The 15,318-nt window shown below is 38.1% G+C and overlaps 1 protein-coding gene across 12 annotated transcripts in view; it reads right to left on the reverse strand.

Moving 5' to 3' along the window:
• Positions 1–276: 276 nt before the first annotated feature.
• The window catches only part of DMD (dystrophin), a 2,032,119-nt gene continuing 2,017,077 nt past the window's right edge, over positions 277–15,318 (reverse strand). For 6 of the 12 annotated variants that reach the window (XM_061627388.1, XM_061627390.1, XM_061627384.1 and 3 more), the window contains one exon: positions 277–2,933. In XM_061627388.1, the coding sequence (XP_061483372.1) occupies positions 2,836–2,933 (98 nt within the window). In that variant the 3' untranslated portion in view covers positions 277–2,835. The other 6 variants (XM_061627387.1, XM_061627383.1, XM_061627385.1 and 3 more) reach the window with 5 other exon arrangements.

Below are 15,318 nucleotides of genomic sequence, written 5' to 3' on the forward strand. Positions count from 1 at the left end.
AGCATCCCTAAGTCCTTCCTTCCCAAAAATTGTTGAGATTTTTTTAATGCCACTACTGTTTGGCTTTTGGCCATGAAACCTTTAGCTGCAGTACATTTAATTACATTGGGAAAAGAAATGAGTTCAGGAATGGATGAGGTGGCGTTCTGCCCAGCTGAAATCCATAAAGGCAGTTTAGCTGGGAAAGAGGTACAAATTAAATGCTGGACGATCAGTAAAAATGCCACACTTATATTTATAATATAATTGCGTGCTTTATTGATATACACAGTAAAGCAGTATATAATACAATAAGTAAGGCATATATTTGGTGAAATTGGTATGTTGTGAAAAATGCAGTCAAACTGAAGTTTATAAAAATAATTAGTAAATGTTACAGTGTTGATGTTATAACACAATAGATTATGATTCCCAAGTAATAAAACGGTACTGGATAACAATGGTATAACATGCGAAATGATGGTTAGTTAGCTATTCAGTTACACTGATAAATGTTTTACAGTTTAATAGTTTGTGGATATAAGGAACATGAAATATTCCCAAAGAAATGCTTAAAAAGCAGCAATAAAGCTTTTAAAATCTTTAAATATCTTTGACAGATTCACTTCAAATCTAATGTCTATGAAGGAAAAAATGAAATCCGGATTAAAATAATCATGAATTCTTATTAGTCTCCAAATGTTTAAAGAGAACTTTCATCTTAAAAGCATAAAAGAACCCCATCCCCTCCTAGATCTCATTCTGCACTTCCCTAAAGAAAGGCTATGAGAACATGCAGGGTATCTATTGGTAAATAAATGGTACAATCTATCCTAGTATGGGTAGAGTGTCTGTTCATGGGGGAAACTGCCCCTCCCTTCAGCATGCATCCCTTGGAAGCTTGAAAAACTTTCACCTGGAGAGCTGGGTGCACCAGGGGGATACAGACAAACTTCCCATTCACAATAATGGCTGGCAGAGGCAGAGTAGCAACAGGGATGTTTGACCTCTTTGCCAATACCTCAGTGTGTGGGCACTTTGACCATACTAAGATAGACTGTGTCTAAAGTTCTTTTTTTAAAAAAAAATCAGTATGAAAATGTTTATTTGGGGCATCTTTTGCAAGTTATTACAATTAAAAACTTTTTGTTAAGGTAAGACCTGTTCACACAATGGATGAGTGGTGATGATGTAGTATCTTCTGTATATAATTGTCAGGAACACCACAAAACCAGAGTGAGGTAGAAATAACATGACTACCCATGTTTAATGTTAACTAGCATTAAAAATAATTTTCTTCTCCCAAATTTAATTACACTTCATATAAGAAGAGGTAACAAATTTTACTCATGCAAAGTATTAATGTGGATTAGATTGATGACATTCTGTTTTCAGACAATGGAATTAAAGACTGGTGGAAGGAAATGAAATGAAATGGTAAAGCTTTTGTTTACGGCACCTCAAAATTTTGTAGTAGTAAACTTGAGGAGCTGTTATGTAACATTTTCTGTTATTCCTCTCCTGAGTCATTGTTAATTGTGCGGTATTATTTGTAGAAAGACTTAGGGAGGAACAAAATTACTGGCTATTGTCTTGAATGACCAACCACCCATGAAGCAGTGTGGCTTTCAATTGAAGCTGATATAATTGCTCCACTCTATTTCTGGTTTAATTGAAATGTTGTGGCGTCTTGAAACTTGTTGCAAGGCAGATCTCTAGTGACCATTTTATTTTAAGAGACTAGGCGATTCTCAATGCTTAAAAATATTGCTACTATAAAAATTAAAATTAAATATTAATAATACGAGTAATCAAACATTCAGAATGGAAGCAGATAACAGGTCTTTTTGAAGTCAAGTCTTCATCTCCACACACAAAGATGCAGGGTATCTCACCAGAGGTGGCATAACGGTATGAAAATTGGACTTCTGCTTTGAAGCATTAAAGTGTTGGCCAGTGCCAGAGGCAGGATACTGGACAATAACATCCAAAGGTATAATCTGGTAAGGCAATTCCTATTTTGTCATTACTAACAACATTTGGGTTCATAGTAGTAGAGGAAACAGTGGGTGCGTCAAATACTGATCCAATCTTTTTAATTGTTCCAAGCTCTGAAAGTAGCATTTGTCATGTAATGTGCTCTTCCATGTTATTGCCAACTATTTATTTATTTAATTTGTTAGTCACTTTTCTTCACAAAAGTGAACCCAAAGTGACTTACATACAATCAAACTAACTGGATAAATTCCAAAAGACTTAATTTCTACTTGGAAGGAGGTGGAAAAGCTACCTCAACTGGAAGTTTAGGACAGTGTTATTTTTTAAGTCAGTGCTAGTCAGACACAAAACAATGAGAAATGTACATTGATAGTTTTGGTGTTGCAGAAATTCTCTGGTAAGGAAAAGAACACAGAACATGAATATATGTCTGGTACAATTACAGAGCTGAAGTGATGCTAAACAAATGCACTGCCTCTTTTTTGTTTTGTTTTTTAATAGGGATTTATATAAACATTTTTTTTATAAAGCACACTTTGTTTACAATCTTTCTTTATAACGGTTATAAATTTTTAACAACCCAAAATGCGTACCATATAAAGAAATGGCAAGTTATGTAGCTATCAAGATTTTACATGTAGTTTTCTTATTTTTTTGTACAATTGCATAGATGTGTAAAACCTGCCATTGTTAACAAAACAATAACAGACTTAAGAAACTACTGTAATCTACAGTATAGTACCACTACCTTTCACAAAAATATAGATTTGTTTTCATGTAAACTCTTACAGTCTAATCCTTTTGTCATATGAATATTATAAAAACCATGCGGGTACTGAAGTTGTAAAACACATCTTGCTATTCTAACGCCTTGTTGTCTGTCATCATGGTCACTAAGGTTTCCATTGCTCGCCCCAAGTCATCTGCCATGTGGAAGAGGCTGCCTACATTGTGGCCTGTAAAACAAAGGAAAAAGATTTCACAGATGAAGCTGTTGTAGTTGGTGTATTGCAGCTAGTTAGGAAGATTGCCTCATGTACTTTAAAAAGACAAGAGTCGGATATCTTGATATAAAAGACACACTTCCATGCAAGGGCAATTGTCATTTTTTTGCGGGTGGGGATGGTCTTTGACACTGCACAACCACCAGCAAAGCTGAGCGAAACCTGGAAAGAGCTTTTCAGCCAGCCCCACACTGAGGTCTTAAAATGACAGACGCAGCAAATCAATTTCAAAGGCACATGCATGAAAACCTTTGGAAGAAATTACAAAATTAAATGTACCCACAAGTGTTTGCAAATGAATCAATTAAAGTGAATAACGGCTAACCTGATCAATCATAATCAACCAAAACAGTTTGACTGGGGAACTTGCCAAAGTGCTAATTGATGTTAATGAAAGTAAGATCCCTGGGCAAACCCGCCATTGGAGACCAAATTGAAGAGTTACACAAATTCACTGAATCTTTTAAAATTCTGTTGCTAATGAAAGGAAGCTGTTTGCATGAACTTCATTATCAAAATGGATGCGACAGGTTAATTTAGCTATTGTTGGCTGTCTCATAGTAACATTCTTTTCACGATTTAAGTTGTTAAGAAATCCCATGTGATGGAATGTTTGCTAGGTGGTAGCTAATCCATTCCTGAGACAAAATTAGATCTTGATATAGATGCAAGTCATGCTGCAGAGACAGCAGCCACATACAGCAAGTTAAAAAGAGAGATTTATTTAAGAGTGGACATGCAAATATTTTCTTAGGATAGTCTATCTTTGCAGTTCTTCAAGTCCTGGTTTTCACACCACATTGCCCCCTTGTCTGAGATGGGAAGGCCTATAAGGACAACAGAAATCCCCTCATTTTCTAGAATGCTTCCTGTGCTACTACTGGCTGACTGTCAAAGGGGGAACACAAGACGCTTCTTATGCAGCTGTACCCTTTATTATAAATGCTAATCCAACCATGTCAGGTTACGCTTTATCTTTCTCCAATTTTACACTTGCAACCCTGTGAACTAGGTCATGTTGAGACACAGTGACTTTATGGAGGAGTTAAGATTTGAGCTTATAGCTGTGGCCAGCAAAGTACCAATAGTGGGCCACAGGATTAAAGCTGGTGCTTAATTATTCCTTGTATGAAATCTCTCTCTCAAAGGATCATGATGCAGGGCTTGCCTACAAGATTCATAAATAACCTTTTATTGATAGAACATATTCTTAGAACAAAAGTGATACCAATTTTAAAAATAGGTAGATACTAGTACTACGGTTCTCAATAGAGAACTAAACAACTCAAGGATGTTAGCTGTAGTCTGTCAAATTGGCACCTTTTACAGGTAGTATGTTCTCACGTCATGTGAAAGATGTTATTTTTCCATTTCACTATATATAAACACCTGTTACATTTTTGTGTTATCTTTTTGTTTTTAAAAATAAACAAAATCAAATATATTCTGAAAAGCTTTTGTCTGAAAAGAAATGCTTCAGTGCCAGTATGTGGCATGTTGATTATTGGCTTATATACATGAGACCACCAAAGGAATGACATCATTTCTGGGTAGGGAAAATGTCAGAGGTAGGCATAATTTGACATATTTCAAAACTGTTATCTGTCTTTCATGCAACTTTATTCTCCTCCTCTTCTCCCCACCCCCACTGCCCATTACTAATACTACAAGAATGATCCCCCTTCCATCTGTCTGCATCACACATATATTTTCCAGGGAACAAAATACAGACTGCAAAAGCTTATCAAGGGGTAGTACGCCAATGACTCCCGGCTCTCCATCCTCTGGGAGGAAGGTGGTGGAAGTTCTGATCTGGGATCAGTGACTTCCTGGATAAGGGTGAGCAAAATGACACTTAATCAAGGCATGATGGACGTTCTCTTAACTAAGCATCCTGACCTAAGGACCTGAAAACAGCCTATAATGCAAGAGATTGTAGCCCCCTTTAAGACAAGTATGCAGACTTGGATTTTGCATTTGGATTCAGAGCTGTTTCTTGAAAGTCTTGGCAGCATTGGCCAAGAGTGTATTTTACAGGCTAAGACTGCTTCTCCAGCTATACCTATTCCTGGATAATAATAAACTGGCTACTCATCCATGCCCAAGTTATATCCAGACTGTTGTATGTGAGTCTAGAGCCCAACAGGTTGTTACATTAACTTGGAACATATTATAACAGTTTTAAAACAAATGACATTGGTTCCCAATTGATTTCTGGACCTAATTTAAGATGACTAGCATTGCTCTTTACATTCCTAAATGTTCTGGTATTCGTGAAATACTGACTTTTACTATTCAAGCATATTTGCACATTAAGTTCTTCCTTGGAGATGTTGCCTCTTTGAATTGTCTCTGTTGACCATAGTATGGGATAGGGTCATTTCAGCAATGGCACCAAAATTGTGGAACTCTTTTCTACATGTTTTTTTTTTTGTTATCTTTTAGGCAGGTGGCTAAAGTGATATTGTTTCATCAAGACTTTGAGGGTTCTGTGGTAGGCCTAACATTGTTTTGTATTCTATACTGTTGATGTTTTAGATGCTTTGAGATCCTATAGCACTTTTTGGGTTTTTTTAAAAAAATATGTTATATATTAATGATTGTTAGCTGCCTTGTTAATTTTCCAGCAAGGACAATTATTCATGTTATTTACCATACTAACTGTACAAGTGCCGAAGAAAAGGGGGGCTAAGGTCCCTCTCATCCACTATATAAAGTTCTTCCCCTTGACTCCAAGAAGACATGCCCCAAATTCAGTTTCTTGTTGCATTTTTAAAAAGTGTTATATTTTTTCCACTCAGACCTTGAACAATCACTTCTTCCCTCTAAGATATGCCAGACAATCTTCTTGAGACAATGCAATCTCTTTATATAAGCAAACCCACAGAGCCACTTTCCTTACACAGCCAGATAGATGCTCTGCATTTAGGAAAAGAAATGCAGACTGTCATATGTTAAATCTCCACAAGCATCTAGTAACTGTGATTGTGCATGTTTGGAAGCCATAGAACAGATGTAAAATTAAATTATCTCTGTTTAAGAAAATTGTTCTTAAAATGGCCTCTGGTGGCTGTTGATGGACAAGAATTTTCAGTTGTACAGAACTATATTCTTACTAGAACAATTTACATTGCCAATACATTGTAAACTCTTTTGTAAAAGTAATGTTCTTCAATATGCATGCAACGTATCTGTTTTATGATTTTAAATGCTATTGCCTGAATCTTTGACAGGTTAAAATCCAAATAATTATCTCTTCCACATTTTTTTAGCAGTTTGCATAATTCATTTGCTTTTTAAGAGAGCTAAGAAGTTTCTTTTAAAAAACAGCAACCTAAGACCCCCCAAAAATGCTTCATGAATGTAAAGGGAATGGTATGTATTTGGTTTCTTAAATATTGTTGAGCTTACTTTGACAATATAGTTCCCTTTGGGGGAAAACCAATTAAAAACGAGAGTAATTTGTGTTAGAGAAGCTTAAAAGGCAGCATTTTAAACAAGTGCTGAGCTTCAGGTGTAACAGAGGGAAAATAAGTGCACACAATGTCTGGTTTTAGATATTAGGCAGTGCCCATTTTGGGTTCTGTTTTAGGCTAGTCATTTAGGGTGCTTCAGTATTTTCTAGTTTCTGCTTGGCTGCAAAATCCCATTCTAAATATGAGCAACTCATGCTTTAAATGAAAAAAGGCTACTGCCTGTAAACGTAAATGCAGTCTACTTTCATGACTTTATTTATAAGATGTGCTATGCAGAAATGTAGACCATTTTGCCTAAAGCGTTCTATTTATACCTAAGCAGGAATAATTTAAAAAATGCCAGTTTCTTATACAAGAGAAATTGGCTTCACATTTGTTTGGCTTAGATCCAAGACCGCTACAGTTCCAAGTGCCACTACACTGCAAATATAGCATTATTCATTATATGTGCCTGTTCATCTTCCACCATGTATGATGTTTGAAGAACAGCAGCTTAATGTTCAAATGCCTTCTGCAAATACTTTAAGATAATATAGTAACTATATTCAGTTCAGTAACAGAGAAGTGTATCTTCTGGCAAGGGAGAAATCTGTTTATCATTATCTTTGTTTCTGATTTCCAAAGCACACAAGCTTTCTTTGGTCTATGTATGATGATAACAGATAACACCCATGTATTCTTAGAACCATCCTGTGAAGTACGTAATCAGGCACAGTGCTGGGGCTGGGTAGTTGTAGCTCCCACTCTGCGATCCGCACTAGCATTAGGTCATGCTGGTGTGGATTGCGAAGCAACAGCCACCCTCCCAGGGAACACCCTCCGCTACCAGTATGGGCTGCCAGCACCACTTCTTGGACACTGGAGTGCAATTTCAGCACACTGCACATGCATGCTCACCATCACCCAAAATGGTGGTGGGCATTCACACGCCTCCACCATCTTGGGTCATAGCAGGCATGTGCACACAGCGCACTGATGTGGCCAGGTCTATTTAAGCTGGCAGCAGCAGTAGTATTGCTGTGTTGCCGCTGCCGCCTTCTTCAGCCCACTGCAGTCTGGTGCTGGCCCTGTAAATAATTACAGTCACGGGACTGGAAATGAGAGTGAGTTGCCCAGGTTGCTAAGCAGAGTACATAGGTGAACTGGATTTAAACCTGGGTCTCTCAGGTCAAAATCCAATATTTTATTCCTAGACCACATTGGCTTTCATATATAAGCTTAAAACAGCATAATGGAGCCTGTGGGTGTTAGTGACATTCTGTTTGGTGCAATGCTGAACTTGCAAGCCAAAGGAAGATATCATTTATACCTCTCAACCCTCTTGTCTAAAAGAGCGCAACATATTATTGTCCTATAACTTTTATATGTAGCCAAGAATTTAACATGGTCTTGGACTACACACTTAAACCAGATTATGACTTCAGAGTTTATGAACCATAAAGATTTCATGGCAACATTTTCATCTTTGTTCCCCTTTGTCAAGTAAATGTCTTTTGGAAGGACCTAACAGGGAAAAAAGCATTCCTTCTGTTTCTGATGTCAAGTGAAAGTTGAGAGGTATTGCTTATTAGACCACAACTGTGAAATTACCCAGCAACACACATGCTGCTCCACACATGTCAGACAAAAAAGAGGATGTGCCAAACAAAAAGCTATTGCAGTGGGCATCAAACACACTAACCTCTCTCACTGGCTTTCCAGGGGCATTTCTTCCTTTAGTGAGATCAGAAAGAAAAAAGGAAAAACACAAATACAGAAGTACTTCAATGTTCATTCTGGAACGGAATTCAGAACATTTTGTTTTAAAAGAACTAAAAGACTACAGTGCATTTAAATGCATAAATGTGCCTTGTAGGTTATCAAAGTTAGTACAGTAGTAAAAATCCTTGTCTTCTGCTTTTAGCTTGAAATGCAGAGCAAGTTAATAAATTTATTGGAAGAATTATAATAGATCTTCTGAATAGATTTGCTCAGAATGTGTTGATTTAGTCATCATCCGTCGTCGTAAAATGTTTAATTACCCACAGAAGAGCTGTGATAGAATCCACTGCTAAGAGTGATCCAACCTAGCACTGTTGCATACTCAAAAACAAACCTTTTCAATAGCAAATTAAGAATGAGGATAATGTACAAAGAGAAACTGATCTACACTGGAAATATTTCATGCATAATTTACTGTTGTAAGACAGTAAGATGCAGATCATCCATAGTTTTTTGAAGACTATCCATTAATAATGTATAGCATTTTTTGTGAAGAATGAGTGGGGGGGGGATCAATGCAGGGGGCTAACAATTTTACCTATATATTTTCACTGAGCAATTTTACTGCAGTGTTTGTTCAATTAACTCATCCTATCATTGCAGTCTGACACCCATGTCCAGAAACTGTAGAACATATTCTCAAGACTAGTTCAGCAGGTGAATATCTAATTTTTCTTTTTTTAGTACACAGTTACACAGTGGTTATTAAAAGAAATCATTTTGGTCTTTCCAATTATACTTTGTTCTCTAATGGCTTTTTAACAGTCATTGCAGTGCTCGAATTAATTCATAGTTTTTTGTTTTCTTTGATGGAAAATAGCATATTATTGGAATTCCTTCCTACAGAGGTGCATCTGGCACCTTCTCTATACAGTTTTTGGCAAATGCTAAAGACGCACATCTTAACCCTGGCCTTTGGCACCTGAGATGTATCTTTTTAGGACCCACCCTACTGTGAATGTAATGTGTTTTAATGTTTCTTAATACTGTATTTTAAATTTCTGTATCCTGCCCTGAAATGTAATAATAATAATAATAGTATGTTTGGTTCACATTTGTTCTGTTAAGTTTTCAAAGAGTTGCTGTAGCCATCAACTATTCACTAGCACCTAGACATAGTAAAATATGTGCATAATGTGTTCACTATGATAGCCATACCTTCTCTACCATGCAAGGATGACAATAAAGCATTTTAAGTTTACAAAATTTACTTTTAAGCTCTCCACTCTTATAGAGTGAAAAGACCAAGTTCTGCACTTTGTTTCAGAAGTGCAATTAATTCTGCTCATATATGGACTTTGATAAGCAATTTTATATTTGAACCATTTGGGTTAATATGTTTATAAAATTTATAATCTACTCTTCCCCAAATGTTTCCAGGACAAAATACATAACATTAAAAAACAGTGCACTAAAACCAAATCAAATGCACATGCTACTGTCACAAAATAAACAGAATCAAATAAAAAGGAAGCAGGCTAGGAATAATCACAGCTGAATACTCATTGCTACCCCAAGAGACACTTCACTAGTCTTGACATCAGAGCTCCTTGGGATAAGTCTGCTTACAGTTAAGAAAAACAAAAAAACATGTTGGGGTCCTTGCAGCTTCGAATCAGGTGAAGAAAAAAACCTGTGGCTTAGTGTTTGTATCAGAGATCTCCCACAGGCTTCAGTCAAGGTCAGCTTACTCACTGAGCTTTGGAACAAATTTTAGACAGCCAATTTTCCCATCGTAGTCTAAAATACAGTGCTTTGCAAGAGTAATCAGACCCCTGACCAATGCTCTCATATTACTGAATTACAAATGGTACATTGTAATTTCGTTCTGTATGATAGTTTATTTTGAAACACTGAAACTCAAAATCAATTATTGTAAGGTGACATTGGTTTCATGTTGGGAAATGTTTATAAGAAACATATAAAACAAACGTGTTGCTTGCATAAGTATTCAACCCCCCCCCATTAATATTTGGTACAGCCACCTTTCACTGCAATAACAGCTTTAAGTCTTTGGGGGTAGGTGTGTACCAGCTTTGCACACAGAGGGATTTTAGCCCATTCTTCTTGGCAGATTTGCTCCAGGTTGTTCAGGTTGGTCGGACATCACTTGTGGACTGCAATTTTCAAAGAGTGCCACAGATTCTCAATGGTATTGAGATCAGGACTTTGACTGGGCCCCTGCAGGACATTCACCTTTTTGTTTTTGAGCTACTCCAATGTTTCTTTGGCCTTGTACTTGGGATCTTTGTCCTGCTGAAAAGTGAACCTTCAGTTTTTTAGTGGACTGAAGCAGTTTCTCTTGCAGTGTTTCCCTGTATTTTGCGCTGTCCATTCGTCCTTCAATTTTAACAAGATGAGAAGCATCTCCACAGCATGATGCTGCCACCACCATACTTCACTATAGGGATGGTGTGTCTTGAGGCATGGGCAGTGTTAGGTCTGCGCCACACATAGTGCTTTTAGTTTTGGCCACAAAGCTCTATCTTGGTCTCATCTGACCACAAAACCTTTTCCCACATTGCAGCTGGGCACTCTCATGCTTTCTGGCAAATTCCAGATGTGCTTTCAGATGATACTTTTTGAGTCATAGCTTCTTTCTTGCCACCCTCCCATACAGGCCAGTGTTATACACTGCTTTTGATATGGTTGACTCCACCATTACTCCACTCCCAGCCACTGAACTCTGTAGCTCCTTCAAAGTGATTGTTGGCCTCTCTGGCTTCTCTCACAAGTCTCCTTCTTGTTTGAGCGCTGAGTTTTGAGGGACAGCTTTTTCTGGGCAGTGTTTGGGTGATGTGATGCAGCTTCCACTTCCTGATTATTGATCCAACTGTGCTCACTGGGATATCCAAACACTTGGATGCTATTTCGTGACCTTTTCCTAATCTAGGCATTTGTATTATATTATCTCTCATTTCTGTAGAATGCTTTTTGGTCTTCATTTTCCTTCAGATCCACAGCCTGACCAATGATCCTTCAACAGAGGGGTTTTTATCCTGACAATGTGACCGCAACTTTAATGGTTCACAGGTGGAGGCCAATGGTAAGGTAACTGTGTCCTCGACAGGGCAGTTTATTTCATCTGTGTAAACTGGGAGCTTCCACAGCACAGGGGTTGAGTACTTATGCAAGCAACATGTTTCAGCTTTTTTGTTTCTTACAAACATTTCCCAACATAAAAGTAGCGTCACCATTTGTACACACAATGTATCATTGCGAGTGATACATGCCCTGATCTCCTCTCGATTAGACTACTGTAATGCGCTCTATGTGGGGTTACCCTTGAAGACGGTTCGGAAACTCCAGCTGGTACAAAATGCGGCGGCGCGCTTAATAAAGCAGACCCGCCGCCACGATCATATCACCCCAGTGTTGATTGAATTACACTGGTTGCCAGTTGTATACCGGGCCCAATTCAAGGTGTTGGTTTTAACCTTTAAAACCCTATACGGTTCCGGCCCAGTTTATCTGAAGGAACGCCTCCAGTATCACAAAATATGCCGCCAAACAAGATCAGCCTCACAGGACCTTCTCTCGGTCCCACTGACGAAGACAGCTAGGTTGGTGCGGACCAGGGAGAGGGCTTTTTCGATCGTGGCCCCCACCCTCTGGAACTTGCTTCCCTTTGACCTTCGGCATGCCCCCTCCCTGTTGACTTTTCGCCGAGCCTTGAAGACCTGGCTCTTTAGGCAGGCCTATGGGATCTCTGGGGTGGGCTAGATTTTATACTGTATTAGCGTAGGATGGTCTGTTAGATGAGATGTTATGATATTAATATTATGATGATTATGTATATGATGTTGAGATTGTATTTTATATTGTACATCGCCCAGAGTGTCCGTTCGGTCGGACAGATGGGCGTCTGATAAATAAAATTTTATTATTATTATTATTATTATTTGTAATTCAGTAATATAAGAGCATTTGTCAGGGGTCTGATTACTTTTGCAAGGCACTGTACTAATGTACGGTGCCTACTGTGTCTTTTGATTTTGATTTTTTATTTTTATTGTGATTTTTATTTTTTTGCAATTAATCTGGACACATTTTCTGAGATAGTACTGACATGAAAGGTCCCCCAAGATCATAATGAACATGGCACATCCTTGATTAGTCATATCTATGAAAATCAATGGGACACATTAGTTATGACTAACTTTAGCCCCATTGATTTCAAAATGACTTCAGTAGAATTAACTTGTTCTGGATTGGGGCTAACAAGTGGCCAGTTTGTCCTAAGAATACCACATAACCTAGTCCAAAATAGGATTATTAAGCTTACATTACATTTCATTGTCATTTTTTTGACAAAATGAACAAGATCTGAATCAGATACATAAAAAACTCCCAGAAGACATGGCAATTTGTCCGCAAGTGTAGTGTGAAAGCAATTTACTGTGTGACCGATTATCCTGCAGAGTTTAATAAACCTCTAAGGTGGTATTTAATACTACATTTCCGTCAAATGGATCTCTGGTTTCGACATCTGTTTTGAGTTAGCCCAGCAGCTGCAAAAAACAGCTGTAGTGACTATGAGTTGCTTTGTGGAGCATGCTAAAGGGAATGTGGATGGGACTGTACAGCTCATAAAAAAAAGAAAATTCCTTAAGGACAGCAATCATCAGATACTCAGCAAAAATTCCCACTGATGAAAGTCAAACTACTTTCAGCACGAACCTTCAGCTTTGCAGGACTTGCAGAGATCCTGTTATAATGTTTAAGCTTTCAGTAATTCTTAGCAGTTTTTTAAGTTAAAAGAAAGAGAAACTATAAGGAGATAAGCAATTTGTCCTTCAAAAGAGCCGTTTGCTTAGGTGAGAAGCATACTAATTTTGTCTACATGATGCATTATTTTCAAAAGAAATACTACAAATAACGGCTAAATAGGGAATATGAAAACCTGATACTATCAATGTGTACCTCTAACATGTACAGGTGCATCAGTTAATCATCAGTACGATGCCTTCCTGAGGTATAATATACCTATAATAATCTCCTGTTGGAGATTATTTCCAGATTTTTTTTCGGTAATGAAAAGCCTTGAGAAGAATTTTTCTAGGGAGATTTCCATATCATACTGGGAACTCACTGTTAGCTTGCTACTTAGCATTCCATAGCAAGTTCTTTCATGGATCCATCATTACTAGCTGCAGATTTATTCAGGCAAGCAACAAACTGGGTATGTGATATCTGTGTTTTATTTCATTTTTCCATCAACCACCACTGCCAGAAGAGTTTGAGGCAACTTAAAACACTTGCTGAAATTGGTTTGCTGTTTTTAAAAGAAGGTAGTGTGGTCCAAGAGAAGGCAGTTCTTTGTTTTTGTTCCTCACACAGGTAAATTTAATTAACTTTTCTAACTTCTGTCCTCTATCTTTTCAGCAACGGTGATCTTCCAAGAACCTTGATATATGGTGAAAAATTGAAGGTAGGATGAGTATGGTTAACGGAGGTTAATGGAATGTTGGTGGTATTCAACTAACATAGCTATTTCCCAGGAGGATATATTCATACAGAACTCTCTAGTAGAAAAGAATATTTCAGTTGTGGGAGAGACTGCAAATGTACATGAATATACAGATAGGAAGAAAGCAGACAGAAGCCTTTCTGTTGTACAATAGGGCAGAATCCATAATGAGAATATAGATGGAAATAACTGTTCCATGCAAATAATATAAAGAGCTGCTACTGAAATTACAAAAGGCCATTCTAGTTGAGATTCAGTAACTCCGAACAACCTCATTTCCAAGCATAGGAATAGGTACTGCAGGGGTTGCCAAGGGACCCCGGGACATGTTTCAAATTTTGAGACAATGCTGAGGGCATCCATCACACAATGGCTGCCATGGTGGTGTGGCATAACAAAATGGCAACCCATAGGTGACCCATTAAACACAAAGTTCAAGGTTCTGGTTTCAGTGTACAAAGTACTATGCTGCTCGGGACCAGGATACCTGAAAGATTGTCTTACCCCTTAAATACCCAGTCGATCACTGTGTTCTGCAGATGAGGGCCTACTGCAGATACCATCTTATCAGGAGATCTGTTCCGCACAACATAGGAAGTGGACCTTTTAGTGTTGTGGCACCTATCTTTTGGAAGTCGCTCCCCTTAAATATTAGACAGAACTATGCACTGTTTAATCCACAGCAATAGAACATTTGCCTGTGAAGGGACTTTTCAGGCAATATCCACCAAGAAATAAAATACTGTCTCCCTTAACCCAGGCTTTTTTTCATGGCAGTATAATGTAGTAGCCAGATTCAGCAATGACCTTATCTTGAGCACTAAACATTTCTTGGAAACATTATTCAAATACTATCTGTGCTCTGCTTTGACAAAGAAATTATTAGAAACATATGCTTTAAAAACTTTCCAACCTCTGAACGCACTGAGCCCCAAACCCTTGCCTACTCCAATTAAATGAAAGAGCATATTTCATAGATTTAAAAATAGAATAGAATGCAGATGGACCAATTCTGAGAAAAAATAGTGAAATGAAGGAACCTACCCCAAACTCTTGACAGAAACCTACCTCATGACAGAAATGCACTAAGCTCAAAAATCTCTTATGGAGGTGGTAGTCTGCGCACTGAGATCTACAGTGGGGGTGGGGAGCCTCAGGCCTGAGAGCTACATGCAGCCCTCCAGGCCTTTCTATCTGCCCCTTGGAACTCTCCTGTGGCCATACCCCTCACTGGCTGTCCTTCACATTCAGTGTTTTTGCTTGGCTAGAATGTGTCCTTAAGCTCTGATAATGCCTCTTGCTTGTCTGGATGGAGACTACAGAGAGGTGTGTGAGTGGGTGTAGAAAGTAGCCTACTGTTAAAGGTAAAATTTACATTTGTTGATCCATCTAATTTTGTGTCTGGCCCTGCCTTCCACATGTGATCCTTGGAAGCTTGCCAAGAAGAGAATGCGGCCCTCAGGCTGAAAAAAGTTCCCCACCCCATTCTATAGACTGGATGTTTTCATCTGAGTGAATGAATACGGTAGTTTTTTTTTTAATCACCTATGACCCTGGTAAAATGATCAACCACAATGACAGTTGTAATATGTGATACTACCCATTTCAACCATTTCAATACATTATGGAT

This window comes from Rhineura floridana, chromosome 5, assembly GCF_030035675.1.
Source record: "Rhineura floridana isolate rRhiFlo1 chromosome 5, rRhiFlo1.hap2, whole genome shotgun sequence".
Taxonomy (NCBI): Eukaryota; Metazoa; Chordata; class Lepidosauria; order Squamata; family Rhineuridae; genus Rhineura; species Rhineura floridana.